This window comes from Nyctereutes procyonoides, unplaced genomic scaffold (genome assembly GCF_905146905.1).
Source record: "Nyctereutes procyonoides isolate TBG_1078 unplaced genomic scaffold, NYPRO_anot_genome, whole genome shotgun sequence".
NCBI lineage: Eukaryota > Metazoa > Chordata > Mammalia > Carnivora > Canidae > Nyctereutes > Nyctereutes procyonoides.
The window spans coordinates 57597262-57610799 of NW_026575133.1; the positions used below are offsets into that span (position 1 = coordinate 57597262).

The 13538-nt window shown below is 52.4% G+C and overlaps 1 protein-coding gene across 1 annotated transcript in view; it reads left to right on the forward strand.

Moving 5' to 3' along the window:
• Positions 1–7358: 7358 nt before the first annotated feature.
• Positions 7359–13538, forward strand: part of PRSS55 (serine protease 55) — a 105916-nt gene continuing 99736 nt past the window's right edge. The window contains exon 1 of the mRNA XM_055345814.1: positions 7359–7893. Coding sequence (XP_055201789.1) covers positions 7359–7893 — 535 coding nt within the window. The remainder of the gene's footprint in view (positions 7894–13538) is intronic.

The following is a 13538-nucleotide window of genomic DNA, read 5'->3' on the forward strand; positions in this document are numbered from 1 at the left end:
CACCTCAAGACCTGCTCCAGGCCCAACTGGGGACCTGCTGCACCTTAAGAGCCTGAGGTGATAGAGTCGTGCCAGCTACTGGAGCTGAGGGATTGGCCCGAGCCGAGATGCCAGCTGCTGAGTCGAAGCCCCTGCACATGGTGGTCACAGCCCTGATTTGCTTTTCCAATCTGGAGGACACTAGGGCCCTTGGGAGCCCTGGTGGCCAAACAGGCCCGACCCCCCAGTATCGAGGTTCTCGAAGTGCGGGAGCAGCTACCTCACTCAGTGTAGCCACCGGCTTCCTACCCCGAGCAACATCCTGAAGCACTTCAAGAGCCCGCCCAGGCCCCGACTGTGGGGCCTGCTGCATCCTAAGGGCCTCAATTGATCTCGGCGGTGCCCGCTTCTGGAGCTGAGGGCTAGGCCCGAGCCGAGATGTCAGCTGCTGAGTCGAAGCCACTGCAGATGGTGCTCACAGGTCTGATTCCATATTCTGACCTGGAGGGACACCTACACCCTTGGGAGGCCTCAAGGCCGTACAGGCCCCACCATGGGCGATCGAGGTCATTGATTTGCTGGAGTAGCTACCTGACTCAGTGGAGCTACCTGCTTTGTACCCCGAGCAACAAACTGAACCACCTCAAGACCTGCTCCAGGCCCAACTGGGGACCTGCTGCACCTTCAAGGCCTGAGGTGATAGAGTCGTGCCAGCTACTGGAGCTGAGGGATTGGCCCGAGCCGAGATGCCAGCTGCTGAGTCGAAGCCCCTGCACATGGTGGTCACAGCCCTGATTTGCTTTTCCAATCTGGAGGACACTAGGGCCCTTGGAGCCCTGGTGGCCAAACAGGCCCGACCCCCCAGTATCGAGGTTCTCGAAGTGCGGGAGCAGCTACCTCACTCAGTGGAGCAACCGGCTTCGACCCCGAGCAACACCCTGAACCACCTCAAGACCCCACCCCAGGCCCGAACGTGGGGCCTGCTGCACCTTAAGAGCCTGAGGTGATCGAGGCGGTCCCAGCTATTGGAGCTGAGGGCTTGGCCCGAGCCGAGGTGCCAGCTGCTGAGTCAAAGCCACTGCACATGGTGGTCGCAGCGCTGATTCCCTGTTCCGACCTGGAGGGTCACCTGTGCCCTTGGGAGCCCTGGCGGCCGAACAGACCCCACCACCGGCTATGGAGGTCATCGGTTTGTCAGAGTAGCTACCTTCCTCCGTGGAGCAACCAGTCGTGGACCCCGAGCACACTCTGAAGCACCTCAAGAGCCCATCCCAGCCCCAAATGTGGGGCCTGCTGCATCTTCAGGGCCCGAGGTGATCCAGGCGGTTCCAGCTACCTAAGCTGAGTTCTTGGCCCAAGCCGAGATGCCAGCCACTGAGTCGAAGCCACTGCAGATGATGGTCACAGCTCTGATTCAATGTTCTGACCTGGAGAGGCACCGGTGGCCTTGGGAGGCCTGGAGGACGATCAGGCCTCCCCATCCACTACACAGGTCTTCTAAGTGCCGGAGCACCTACCTAACTCAGTGGAGCGACCAGCGTCCTAACCTGAGCAACACCCTGAACCTCCTCAAGAGCCTACCCCAGGTCCACCTGTGGGGCCTGCTACACCTTTAGGGCCTGAGGTGATTGAGGCAGTCCCAGGTACCAGAGCTGAGGGCTTGGCCCGAGCTGAGATGCCAGCTGCTGAGTCGAAGCCACTGCAGGTGGTGGTCACAGCTCTGATTCACTGTTCCGACCTGTGGACACCTGCGCCCTTGAGAACCTTGGAGGCCAAAGGGGCCCCACCACTGGCGATCGAGGACATCCACGTGCCAGAGCAACTACCTAAGTCAGTGTAGCCACCGGCTTCCTACCCCGAGCAACATCCTGAAGCACTTCAAGAGCCCGCCCAGGCCCCGACTGTGGGGCCTGCTGCATCCTAAGGGCCTCAATTGATCTCGGCGGTGCCCGCTTCTGGAGCTGAGGGCTAGGCCCGAGCCGAGATGTCAGCTGCTGAGTCGAAGCCACTGCAGATGGTGCTCACAGGTCTGATTCCATATTCTGACCTGGAGGGACACCTACACCCTTGGGAGGCCTCAAGGCCGTACAGGCCCCACCATGGGCGATCGAGGTCATTGATTTGCTGGAGTAGCTACCTGACTCAGTGGAGCTACCTGCTTTGTACCCCGAGCAACAAACTGAACCACCTCAAGACCTGCTCCAGGCCCAACTGGGGACCTGCTGCACCTTCAAGGCCTGAGGTGATAGAGTCGTGCCAGCTACTGGAGCTGAGGGATTGGCCCGAGCCGAGATGCCAGCTGCTGAGTCGAAGCCCCTGCACATGGTGGTCACAGCCCTGATTTGCTTTTCCAATCTGGAGGACACTAGGGCCCTTGGAGCCCTGGTGGCCAAACAGGCCCGACCCCCCAGTATCGAGGTTCTCGAAGTGCGGGAGCAGCTACCTCACTCAGTGGAGCAACCGGCTTCGACCCCGAGCAACACCCTGAACCACCTCAAGACCCCACCCCAGGCCCGAACGTGGGGCCTGCTGCACCTTAAGAGCCTGAGGTGATCGAGGCGGTCCCAGCTATTGGAGCTGAGGGCTTGGCCCGAGCCGAGGTGCCAGCTGCTGAGTCAAAGCCACTGCACATGGTGGTCGCAGCGCTGATTCCCTGTTCCGACCTGGAGGGTCACCTGTGCCCTTGGGAGCCCTGGCGGCCGAACAGACCCCACCACCGGCTATGGAGGTCATCGGTTTGTCAGAGTAGCTACCTTCCTCCGTGGAGCAACCAGTCGTGGACCCCGAGCACACTCTGAAGCACCTCAAGAGCCCATCCCCGCCCCAAGTATGGGGCCTGCTGCATCTTCAGGGCCCGAGGTGATCCAGGCGGTCCCCGCTACCTAAGCTGAGTTCTTGGCCCAAGCCGAGATGCCAGCCGCTGAGTCGAAGCCACTGCAGATGATGGTCACAGCTCTGATTCAATATTCTGACCTGGAGAGACACCTGCGGCCTTGGGAGGCCTGGAGGCCGATCAGGCCTCCCCATCCACTACACAGGTCTTCTAAGTGCCGGAGCACCTACCTAACTCAGTGGAGCGACCAGCGTCCTAACCTGAGCAACACCCTGAACCTCCTCAAGAGCCTACCCCAGGTCCACCTGTGGGGCCTGCTACACCTTCAGGGCCTGAGGTGATTGAGGCAGTCCCAGGTACCAGAGCTGAGGGCTTGGCCCGAGCTGAGATGCCAGCTGCTGAGTCGAAGCCACTGCAGGTGGTGGTCACAGCTCTGATTCACTGTTCCGACCTGTGGACACCTGCGCCCTTGAGAACCTTGGAGGCCAAAGGGGCCCCACCACTGGCGATCGAGGACATCCACGTGCCAGAGCAACTACCTAAGTCAGTGTAGCCACCGGCTTCCTACCCCGAGCAACATCCTGAAGCACTTCAAGAGCCCGCCCAGGCCCCGACTGTGGGGCCTGCTGCATCCTAAGGGGCCCCACCACTGGCGATCGAGGACATCCACGTGCCAGAGCAACTACCTAAGTCAGTGTAGCCACCGGCTTCCTACCCCGAGCAACATCCTGAAGCACTTCAAGAGCCCGCCCAGGCCCCGACTGTGGGGCCTGCTGCATCCTAAGGGCCTCAATTGATCTCGGCGGTGCCCGCTTCTGGAGCTGAGGGCTAGGCCCGAGCCGAGATGTCAGCTGCTGAGTCGAAGCCACTGCAGATGGTGCTCACAGGTCTGATTCCATATTCTGACCTGGAGGGACACCTACACCCTTGGGAGGCCTCAAGGCCGTACAGGCCCCACCATGGGCGATCGAGGTCATCGATTTGCTGGAGTAGCTACCTGACTCAGTGGAGCTACCTGCTTTGTACCCCGAGCAACAACCTGAACCACCAAAAGACCTGCCCCAGGCCCAACTGGAGGCCTGCGGCACCTTCAAGGCCTGAGGTGATAGAGTCGTGCCAGCTACTGGAGCTGAGGAATTGCCCCGAGCCGAGATGCCAGCTGCCGAGTGGAAGCCACTGCATTTGGTGGTCACAGCTCTGATTCAATGTTCCGACCTGCAGGGACCCCTGCGGCCCTGGAGCCCTGGAGGCCGAACAGGCTCCACTACCGCCTATCTAGGTCATGGATGTGCCAGAGCCGCTATCTAACTCTGTAGACCAACCTGCTTCGATACCGAGCAACACCCTGAAACAACTCAATACCCTGCCCCAGCCCCGACCATAGGGCCTGCTGTGCATTCAGGGCCTGAGATGATCTAGGCGGTCCCAGCTTCTGGAGCTGAGGGCTTGGCCCGAGCCGAGATGCCAACTGCTGAGTCGAAGCCACTGCAGATGGTAGTCACAGCTCTGATACCCTGTTCGGTCCTGCAGGGACACCTGAGCCGTTGGGAGCCCTGTAGGCCGAACAGAGCCCACCACCTGCTATCGAAATCAATGATGTGCCAGGATTCCTACCTCACTCAGTGGAGCAGCCGGCTGCAGACCCCGAGCAACACCCTAAACCACCTCAAGACCTGCCCCAGGCCCGAACGTGGGGCCTGCTGCACCTTCAGGGCCTGATGTGATCGAGGCGGTCCCAGCTATTGGAGCTGAGCACTTGGCCCCAGCCGAGATGCCAGCTGCTGAGTTGAAGCCACTGCACATGGTGGTCACAGCTCCGACTCAATATTCCGAACTGGAGGGACGCTTCGATTTGGTAGCCTTGGAGGCCGAACAGGCCCAACCAGCAGCTGTCGAGGTCATTGATGTGCGGGAGCAGCTACCTAACTCAGTGGAGCAACCGGCTTCGACCCCGAGCAACACACCGAACCGCCTCCAGAACCCACCCCAGGCCCGAACGTGGGGCCTGCTGCACCTTCAGGGCCTGAGGTGATCGAGGCGGTCCCAGCTATTGGAGCTGAGCGCTTGGCCCGAGCCGAGATGCCAGCTGCTGAGTCGAAGCCCCTGCACATGGTGGTCACAGCCCTGATTCACTTTTCCAAGCTGGAGGACACTAAGGCCCTTGGAGCCCTGGTGGCCAAACAGTCCCGACCCCCCAGTATCGAGGTGCTCGAAGTGCGGGAGCAGCTACCTCACTCAGTGGAGCAATCGGCTTCGACCCCGAGCAACACCCTGAACCACCTCAAGACCCTGCCCCAGGCTTGAACGTGGGGCCTGCTGCACCTTAAGAGCCTGAGGTGATCGAGGCGGTCCCAGCTATTGGAGCAGAGGGCTTGGCCCGAACCGAGGTGCCAGCTGCGGAGTCGAAGCCACTGCACATGGTGGTCACAGCGCTGGTTCCCTTTTCCGACCTGGACGGTCACCTGCACCCTTGGGAGCCCTGGCGGCCGAACAGACCCCCCCACCGGCTATGGAGGTCATCGGTTTGTCAGAGTAGCTACCTTCCTCCGTGGAGCAACCAGTCGTGGACCCCGAGCACACTCTGAAGCACCTCAAGAGCCCATCCCAGCCCCAAGTGTGGGGCCTGCTGCATCTTCAGTGCCTGAGGTGATCCAGGCGGTCCCAGCTACCTAAGCTGAGTTCTTGGCCCAAGCCGAGATGCCAGCCGCTGAGTCGAAGCCACTGCAGATGATGGTCACAGCTCTGATTCAATGTTCTGACCTGGAGAGACACCTGCGCCCTTGGGAGGCCTGGAGGCCGATCAGCCCTCCCCATCCACTACACAGGTCTTCTAAGTGCCGGAGCACCTACCTAACTCAGTGGAGCGACCAGCGTCCTAACCTGAGCAACACCCTGAACCTCCTCAAGAGCCTACCCCAGGTCCACCTGTGGGGCCTGCTACACGTTCAGGGCCTGAGGTGATTGAGGCGGTCCCAGGTACCAGAGCTGAGGGCTTGGCCCGAGCCGAGATGCCAGCTGCTGAGTTCAAGTCACTGTACATGCTGGTCGCAGCGCTGTTTCCCTGGTCCATCCTGCTGGGTCACCTGCACCCTTGGGAGCCCTGGACGCCGAACAGACCCCACCCCCGGCTATGGAGGTCATCGATGTGATGGAGCAACTACCTGTATCAGTGGAGCAAGCGACTTCATACCCTGCTCTACACCCTGAACCACCTCAAGATCCTGTTGCCGCCTCTTCCTTGGGTCCTGTTGCATCTTCAGGCCCTGATATGATCGAGTGGGTCCCTGCTTCTGGAGCTGAGGTCTTGGCCTGAGCCTAGATGCCAAGTGCTGAGTCAAAGCCACTGCAGATTGTTGTCACATCTCCGATTCACTATCCCAACCATGAGGCCCCACCTGCACCCTTGGCCACCGCGCAGGAAGAACACACCCAGGCGTCTGCTATCAAGGTCGTTGAAGTGCCAGAACAGCCACCTCTCTCAGTGGAGCAACTAGCTTTTGTCCCTGATCAACACCGTGAACCACCTCAAGACTCCTCCCCAGCTCTTAGCGTGGGGCCTGCTGAAGCTCCTGCCGTGTTCTGTTCATGCCAGGCACGGGTGTTGGGGCTGAGTCTTTGCCGGATTCGAGATGCCTGCTGCTGAGTCAAAGCCAATCTACGTGGTAGTCACACCTCTGATTCACTCTCCCGATCTGGAGGAGCCACCTGCAACCTTGGCCACCCCAGAAGGAGGAGCAGGCCCCGGTGCCCGCTCTCAAGTGCATCGAAGGCCTGGCACAGCCACCTGCGTCAGTGGAGCCACCAGCCTTGTCCCCCGAGCAGCATCTCATGGTGGCTGCAGCACAACAGAAGGCTTCCTCTCCCCTGTCATTGTGCTGTTTCTATATTTTGTGTTTTTCATAAACTTTATAATGGCTTCATGAATTTTATTTGTAATAAAGGATAAGTTAACTTCATATAAAATTTACTCTGATGCTTTTAAATTATACATCGTGGTACTTTAGGTCCATTCACAGTGTCACACAGGCGAGACCAGATGGTACCTGGGCCACATTTCCACCACAGAGACAGCTGAGTACTGACCATTGTGCCCATGCCCTCTCTGCTGTCCCTGCAGCCACTGCCTTTCTCTCTGTCTCTGCGGCCTTTCCTCCTCTGGGATGTGTGTGTGCCTGGCATCCTTGCTGTGGCCTCCTATCTCTGCCGCAGACACGAGAGCGACTCATCATTTTCCCAGTAGTTAAGAAACATATTTTTATTTCAAAGCCATATTGCTGAGTGAGCAAAGATCATGTGAAGCCCCCAAATATTTTCATTATCCAGGATAGGTTCCCTTGGTGTAATGTGTCAGGTAATAAAATAAATGGTTCCTTAAGGTTTGAGACAGATTATATTTACTTCCTAAAATAAGGATTCCAACAGGAAGAAAAGAGGACATTTACCTTCTATCAAGAAGTAATCGCCCGTCACGCGCGGTTGGCTCCTCCAGGCCTTTCCCTCTGCGTACGGTGGGGGGTGTGGGCATGGGAGTGTGTGCGTGGGTGCGATGGGAGGGCCCCTCAGCTGGGTCCTGGTCCTCCTGGAGGGTCACCGTTGCTCCTGTCCCCGGAGGCATTCTCAGTGGACACACATCGTTTCTGCGGCAGCCCCGGCTGGGGAACCACTGAGCACCTTCCAGTTATGTGACTCTGAGCTGAGAGCGAAGAGTCCATCTGTGCCAGAAATCTCTGTTTCTGGAGCACCGGGTCCTCAGAGCACAATTCCTGGAACACCTGGTCCTCCCCTTTTTGGAGCACCGGCTGCGGGACCCTGTTCCCGGGCTCTCCTCATGAAAGGTGGAGAAGGGACGATTGGGGAGGAGGGACCCGGAGAGTACAGAGGAGCCGTAAAATACCGGGGAGGACAAGCTGGCAGCGAGGCTTGTCCAGGGCCTGGGAGCGACACCCAGAGCCGGGAAGAGCCTGCCCCTTGCACCCTCGTGTGTCGTCCCCACAGCACGCCTGCCCTGAGTCCTGGAGCACACTTCACCCAGGCCCTGGCCCATCCCAGCCCCTGCCCCCGCAGGCCCTCCGGCCCTGCAAGTAACACTTGTTTCTCAGAGTTAAGTATAAAGTATCTAATAATAAGGAAGTTAGAAGCTATCTCAAAGTATGTGTGAAAGCATTCTGGAAGCACCATGTACTTAACCTAGGAAACAAGCATTTCTAGAATGGGGTTTTCAACTAGCATCTTCTTTGGCGAAGTTAGAAGCTATCTCCAAATTATGTGTGAACATACAAGGGAAGTGCCACATTCTTAACTCTGAGAAACCAGTGTTACTAGAATACAGCTTTCAACTAGCATCTAATATAAGGATGTTAGAAGCGATTTTAAAAGTATGAAAGCATAAGGGATGTGCCATATATTTAACTCTAAGATATAAGTGTCACTAGAATGTAGCTTGCTACTAGCATCTAATAAAAGGAAGTTAGTAGCTATCCTTGAGCTTGTTGTGAGGTCAGGTAGCATAAGCATGGTGATAGGTAGCAAGGCTATATTTCCCTTAGCTGCTCCCTTAGCTGATTTAGATGCCTCTGTTCTGAAGACCAGACAATTCAGCACCCAGAGAGACCTTTCAAGGAATCTTACTCCAAAGGCCAAACTTCAAACACTTGAATATCAGCCAGAAGAACCAAACTGTTACCCTCAATCCCTTCTATGTATCTCCACTCATGGGAAGGGCAACAAACAAGCCAACACCAGGAGATTTCCTTCTCTTTCATTAGGAAGAATGCAGGCCTCTTGTTGACAGGGCTCCCAAGTATAGAAACAAGGTTTACCTTTGCCCAAACCCACAGGTTTATTTTTCCTGAGAGAGGTTGCTTGCTAGGAGTTTGTGCTAGTTACTTCTTTCTTGACATTAGAATGTCTAGTCATCTCTAATGAAGAACTTTGCCCCCCCCCCATGTATCCATTTCCAGCCTTCTGCTCTTTTTTCAAACTAGACTCTCCCTGGGAGCCATTCAGATCCAGTGTCTCAGAGTAATATCCTCTACTTTATACTAAGTAATTCCAGCTGCGTCCTTGTGTCTGTGGGACAGATTGGGGCACAGTGCCCCTTGGAAGATGCTTTCAAAAGTCTGTCAACTTTAGGAGGCCTAAGGCATTTGAAGGAGCCCAGAAGATCATGTTTGTGTATAGGCTTGGCCAGAGGTTTTTAGAAGGAGATGGCCTCATTTCTTGGGTAAAACAAAATGAAGTAATACATTTCTTTCACAGATGTATCCTTATTCCAACCCGATTTAATTGTAGATCTTGGCCTTCCTTGTAGCCATTTCCATCCCTTTGCTGATTTCTTATTTAGGGTTGGTTATCTATGGGGGGCAGGGGATTTTATCCACATATCCAGCACATGAGGATTGGTTGCAACTTCCTGTAGCAGTCTTGTGCTAAGTGAGAGCATCTATGTCTGATATCCCAAAGGATAGATGGCAGTCCTCTCTTTGAGCTTGTAAAACCGTCCTTCTGAGGAACAGAAATATCACCAATATATCACATGCTGATAGACCTGGTGAGCTCAGGAAGTGCCCTTTCAAGTTATTCTCGTTTTAATAAATAGATTTGGTCCATAATTTATCCATTTCCATCTTCTTCCTCTTTATTCTATCTGGGTTCACCCTGTGAGCCATTCAGATCCAATGTCACAGAGCAATATCCTCTGCTTCAACCTGGGAAGTCTGGAAGATTCTTTATGTCTCTGGGAAATGGAGACAACAGGGCCTCCTTGAAATTTAGTTTCACTGGTCCATTTTCTTGTACCATACAAGTTTGTACCAATAAACTCAAAATAGGTAAAAGGCCTAAATGTAAGACAGGAATCCATCCAAATCCTAGAGAACACAGGCAGCAACCTCCTTGACCTCAGCCACAGCAGCTTCTAGCTAAACACATCTCCAGAGGCAAGGGAAACAAAAGTAAAAATGAACTTGGGACTTCACCAAGACCAAAAGCTTCTGCACAGCAAAGGGAACAGTCAACAATGAATGGGCAACCTATGGAATGGGAGAAGATATTTGCACATGACATATCAAACAAAGGGCTAGTAACTGGGATATAAAGAACTTACCAAACTTACCACCCAAAAACAAAGAATCCAGTCAAGAAATGGGCAGAAGACATGAACAGGCAATTCTCCAAAGAAGACATACAAATAGTTAACAGACACATGAAAAAAAAAATGCTACACATCACATGCCATCAGGGAAATACAAATCAAAACTACAATGAGAGACCACCTCACAGCAGTCAGAAGGGTAAAATGAACAAGACAGGAAACAATCAATGTTGGTGAGGATGTAGAGAAAGGGGAACCCTCTAACACTGTTGGTAGGAATGCAATGCTGGTCTAACCACTCTGGAAAATGGTATGGAGTTTCCTTAAGAAGTTAAAAGTAGAGCTATCCTATGAGCCAGCAATTGCACTACTAGGTATTTACCCCAAAGATACAAATGTTGTGATCTGGAAGGGGCACTTCTACCTCAGTGTTCATAGCAGCAATGTCCACAATAGCCAAACTGGAAAGAACTGAGATGTCCATCAAGAGATGAATGGATAGGGATCCCTGGGTGGCGCAGCAGTTTGGCGCCTGCCTTTGGCCCAGGGCGCGATCCTGGAGACCCGGGATCGAATCCCACGTCGGGCTCCCGGTGCATGGAGCCTGCTTCTCCCTCTGCCTGTGTCTCTGCCTCTCTCTCTCTCTCTCTCTGTGACTATCATAAATAAATAAAAAAAAAGAGATGAATGGATAAAGAAGATGTGGGGCGTGCATATATATATATATGTGTGTGTGTGTGTGTGTGTTTGTGTGTGTGTGTGTATATATTACTCAGCCATCAGAAACAATGAATACTTAACATTTACATCTATGCGGATAGAACTGGACTGTGTTTTGCAGACTGAAATAAGTCAATCAGAGAAAGACAATTATCATATGGCTTCACTCATAGGTGGAATATAGAAAACACTGCAGAGGATCATAGGGGAAGGGAGGGAAAACTGAATGGGAAGTCATCAGAGAGGGAGACAAACCATGACAGGGGGAGGAAAGTGGGGGGGTATGTAGTAATGGGTGATGGGCATTAATGAGGGCACATGGGACATGATGAGCATTGGGTGTTATACACAACTGATAAATTATTGAACACTCTATCTGAAACTAATGGTGCATTATATGTTGTCTAATCGAATTTAAATTTTTTTAAAAAATTAGTTTCAGAACTAAGTTGACATTAGGAAAACAAATGCATTTGAAGTTTCTAAGCAGTGAATGTTTGTGTGTAGGCTTGGCCAGAGAACTTTAGAAAGTGCTGGCCTCATTTCCTGTGTAAGGGAAAAAAGTTAGACATCTCTTTACAGAGTTATCCCATTCTTATTTTAAATGTAGAGTATTGGCCCTGCTTGTAAACATTTCTATACTGTTGCTGATCTCCTATCTAGGTCTTGGTTCACAATGAGGCTGGAAGGTACTTTTACTCAGGGCCAGCACCTAGAGATTAGTGGTGAGTTCCCCCTCTTGTCCTGTGGGAAGTGAGAGAATTAGAGTCTGTTCTCCCAAAAACCAGCTGGCCCTCTTGTCTCTGAGCTTGTTGCATGGTTGCCTTGGGTCAATGCATTGATGGGTAGTTGGGGTGCCTCCCTCCCCCTGAGTGATTGAGATGTCTTTCTTCTGGAGAACCTAGTTTGAAAAAAGAGCAAAAGAATGGAAGTGGACAGAGAGGTGATGAAGGACTTTCTTAGAGATGAGAATGAAATAATATTGAGAATTAAAGTATCTAGCAAAATCTCTTAGCAAGCTGGCAGTCTCAGGAATAGGAAATATCTGTTGGCTTGGGCAATTGGAAACCTCCATTGGCTACACCTGGGGCAAAGGAAGCCACAGGCCTTCATTCCTCCTTCACAAAGTGAGGGCAAACTTCTGGTTTCGGATGTATCTCCTGCCTTTCCCCAGTGGAAAAAAAACCAGAAGTGATTTAAGGTTAACAGATTGGTTCTCCCAGCTGATGATGTGTTTGGCAATGGTCCTTGGAGCAGTATTCCTTGAAAAAGCTTTTTTTTTTTTTACACTGAATAGGTCCTGGAACATATGGCACATGTGTGAACTGTCTGCTCTTCAGAATGAAGGCATCTCTGTCAGGCAGGGGAGAGAGACAACCTGGCTACTAACCCCAGCATGCAAAACAGCAGGACAAGAACCAAGCACTCACAGGCAGAAGGGGGAGGGAGCTTTCCTTTTGGCTATCAGACTCTTTTTGCTCTCACATAGCACAGGACCAGAGTGGGAACTTGCCACCAACACTGGGTGCTGGTTGTGTGATGACAACTGTATTATCCCTGAATGGGAATAAATCTAGCTAGAAAACAGCAAGATGATAGGAATGGCTTCAAGGGAAACCAAAATTCTCCATTTCAAATGGAAATGAAAGTTATGTGGGAGTAAGATATCTAATTTCATCTCCCCTTGCCCCAGAAATGAGGAAAGCTCCCTCCCAAAACCTCTAGCCAAGCCTACACACAAACCACCTTTGAGCTCCTTCAAATGACCTAGCCCTCCTGATGTCAACATTGTTCTGAAGCCAAATTACAAAGGGCCCTGTGGCACAACCTATCCACAGTCACAGGGGCTCTGTCAGTTTCCCTGGTTTAAATCAGAAAATATTGTGCTCAGAACACTGACACTCAATGGCCTCCAGGAAGAACCTCATTGGAAAAAGGAGAACAGGGATGAATATGTATGCATGGAGGCAAGGTTCTTTATTGGCTACAAGGAGGAAAAAGTTCTACCTTTCAAATGGAATGAAATAAATATGGGATGGATATGTCTAACCTACTTTCTCTTTGCCCCAGAAATGACACCACCTGCCTTCCACATCCTCTGGCCCAGCCTACACACATTCTCTGATGGGCACCCTCAAATGCCCTGGGTTCCATGATGTCCACAGAGTTCTGAAACTCAAAGTGAAGCGGCCCTGTGGTCTAAGGTATCCCACAGTCCCAAGGACTCTGCAAAACTCCCCAGAGTAAAGCAGAAAATATGGTTCTGAGACACTTCTTCCGAATGACCCCTAGTTTGAATTTTGTTTGAAAAAACAATAAATAAAATGGAAATGGACACATGGAGAGCCAAAGGGCTTTGTGGAGATGAGAATGGAATAATACTGAGAATGAAATGACTATGGCAATGTCCTAAAAATCTGGCTGTTTAAGGAATAAGAAATTCCAGAGGCTTTGGGCAAAGGGAAACTTCCATTGGCTACATCTGGAAAATGAGTAAACAAGAGGCCTGCATTCTTTTTTTTTTTTTAAATCTTTGGAGACAGCACTAGAGCAAGCATACACACGATGAGGGAGGGGCAGAGGGATAGATTCCTAAGCAGGCTCCAGGCCCAGCACAGAGCCCTATATGTGGCCAGATCTCAGAACACTGAGAACATGACCTGAGCCAAAATCAAGAGTCAGATGCTTCATCAACTGAGCGACACAGGTGCCCCAAGTTACCTTCATTCCTTCTTCAGAAAGAGAAGGAATATTCTTACATTGGAGTTTTTCCTGCACTTCCATTAGTGGATAGAGACAGCAATGATTCAGAGGTATGAGGCTGGACCCTCAGTGATGATCAAATATTTGGAACTGGTACTTGGAGCATTCTATTTCTGCACTGAACAGGTCCTAGAGCATAGTAGGCATGCA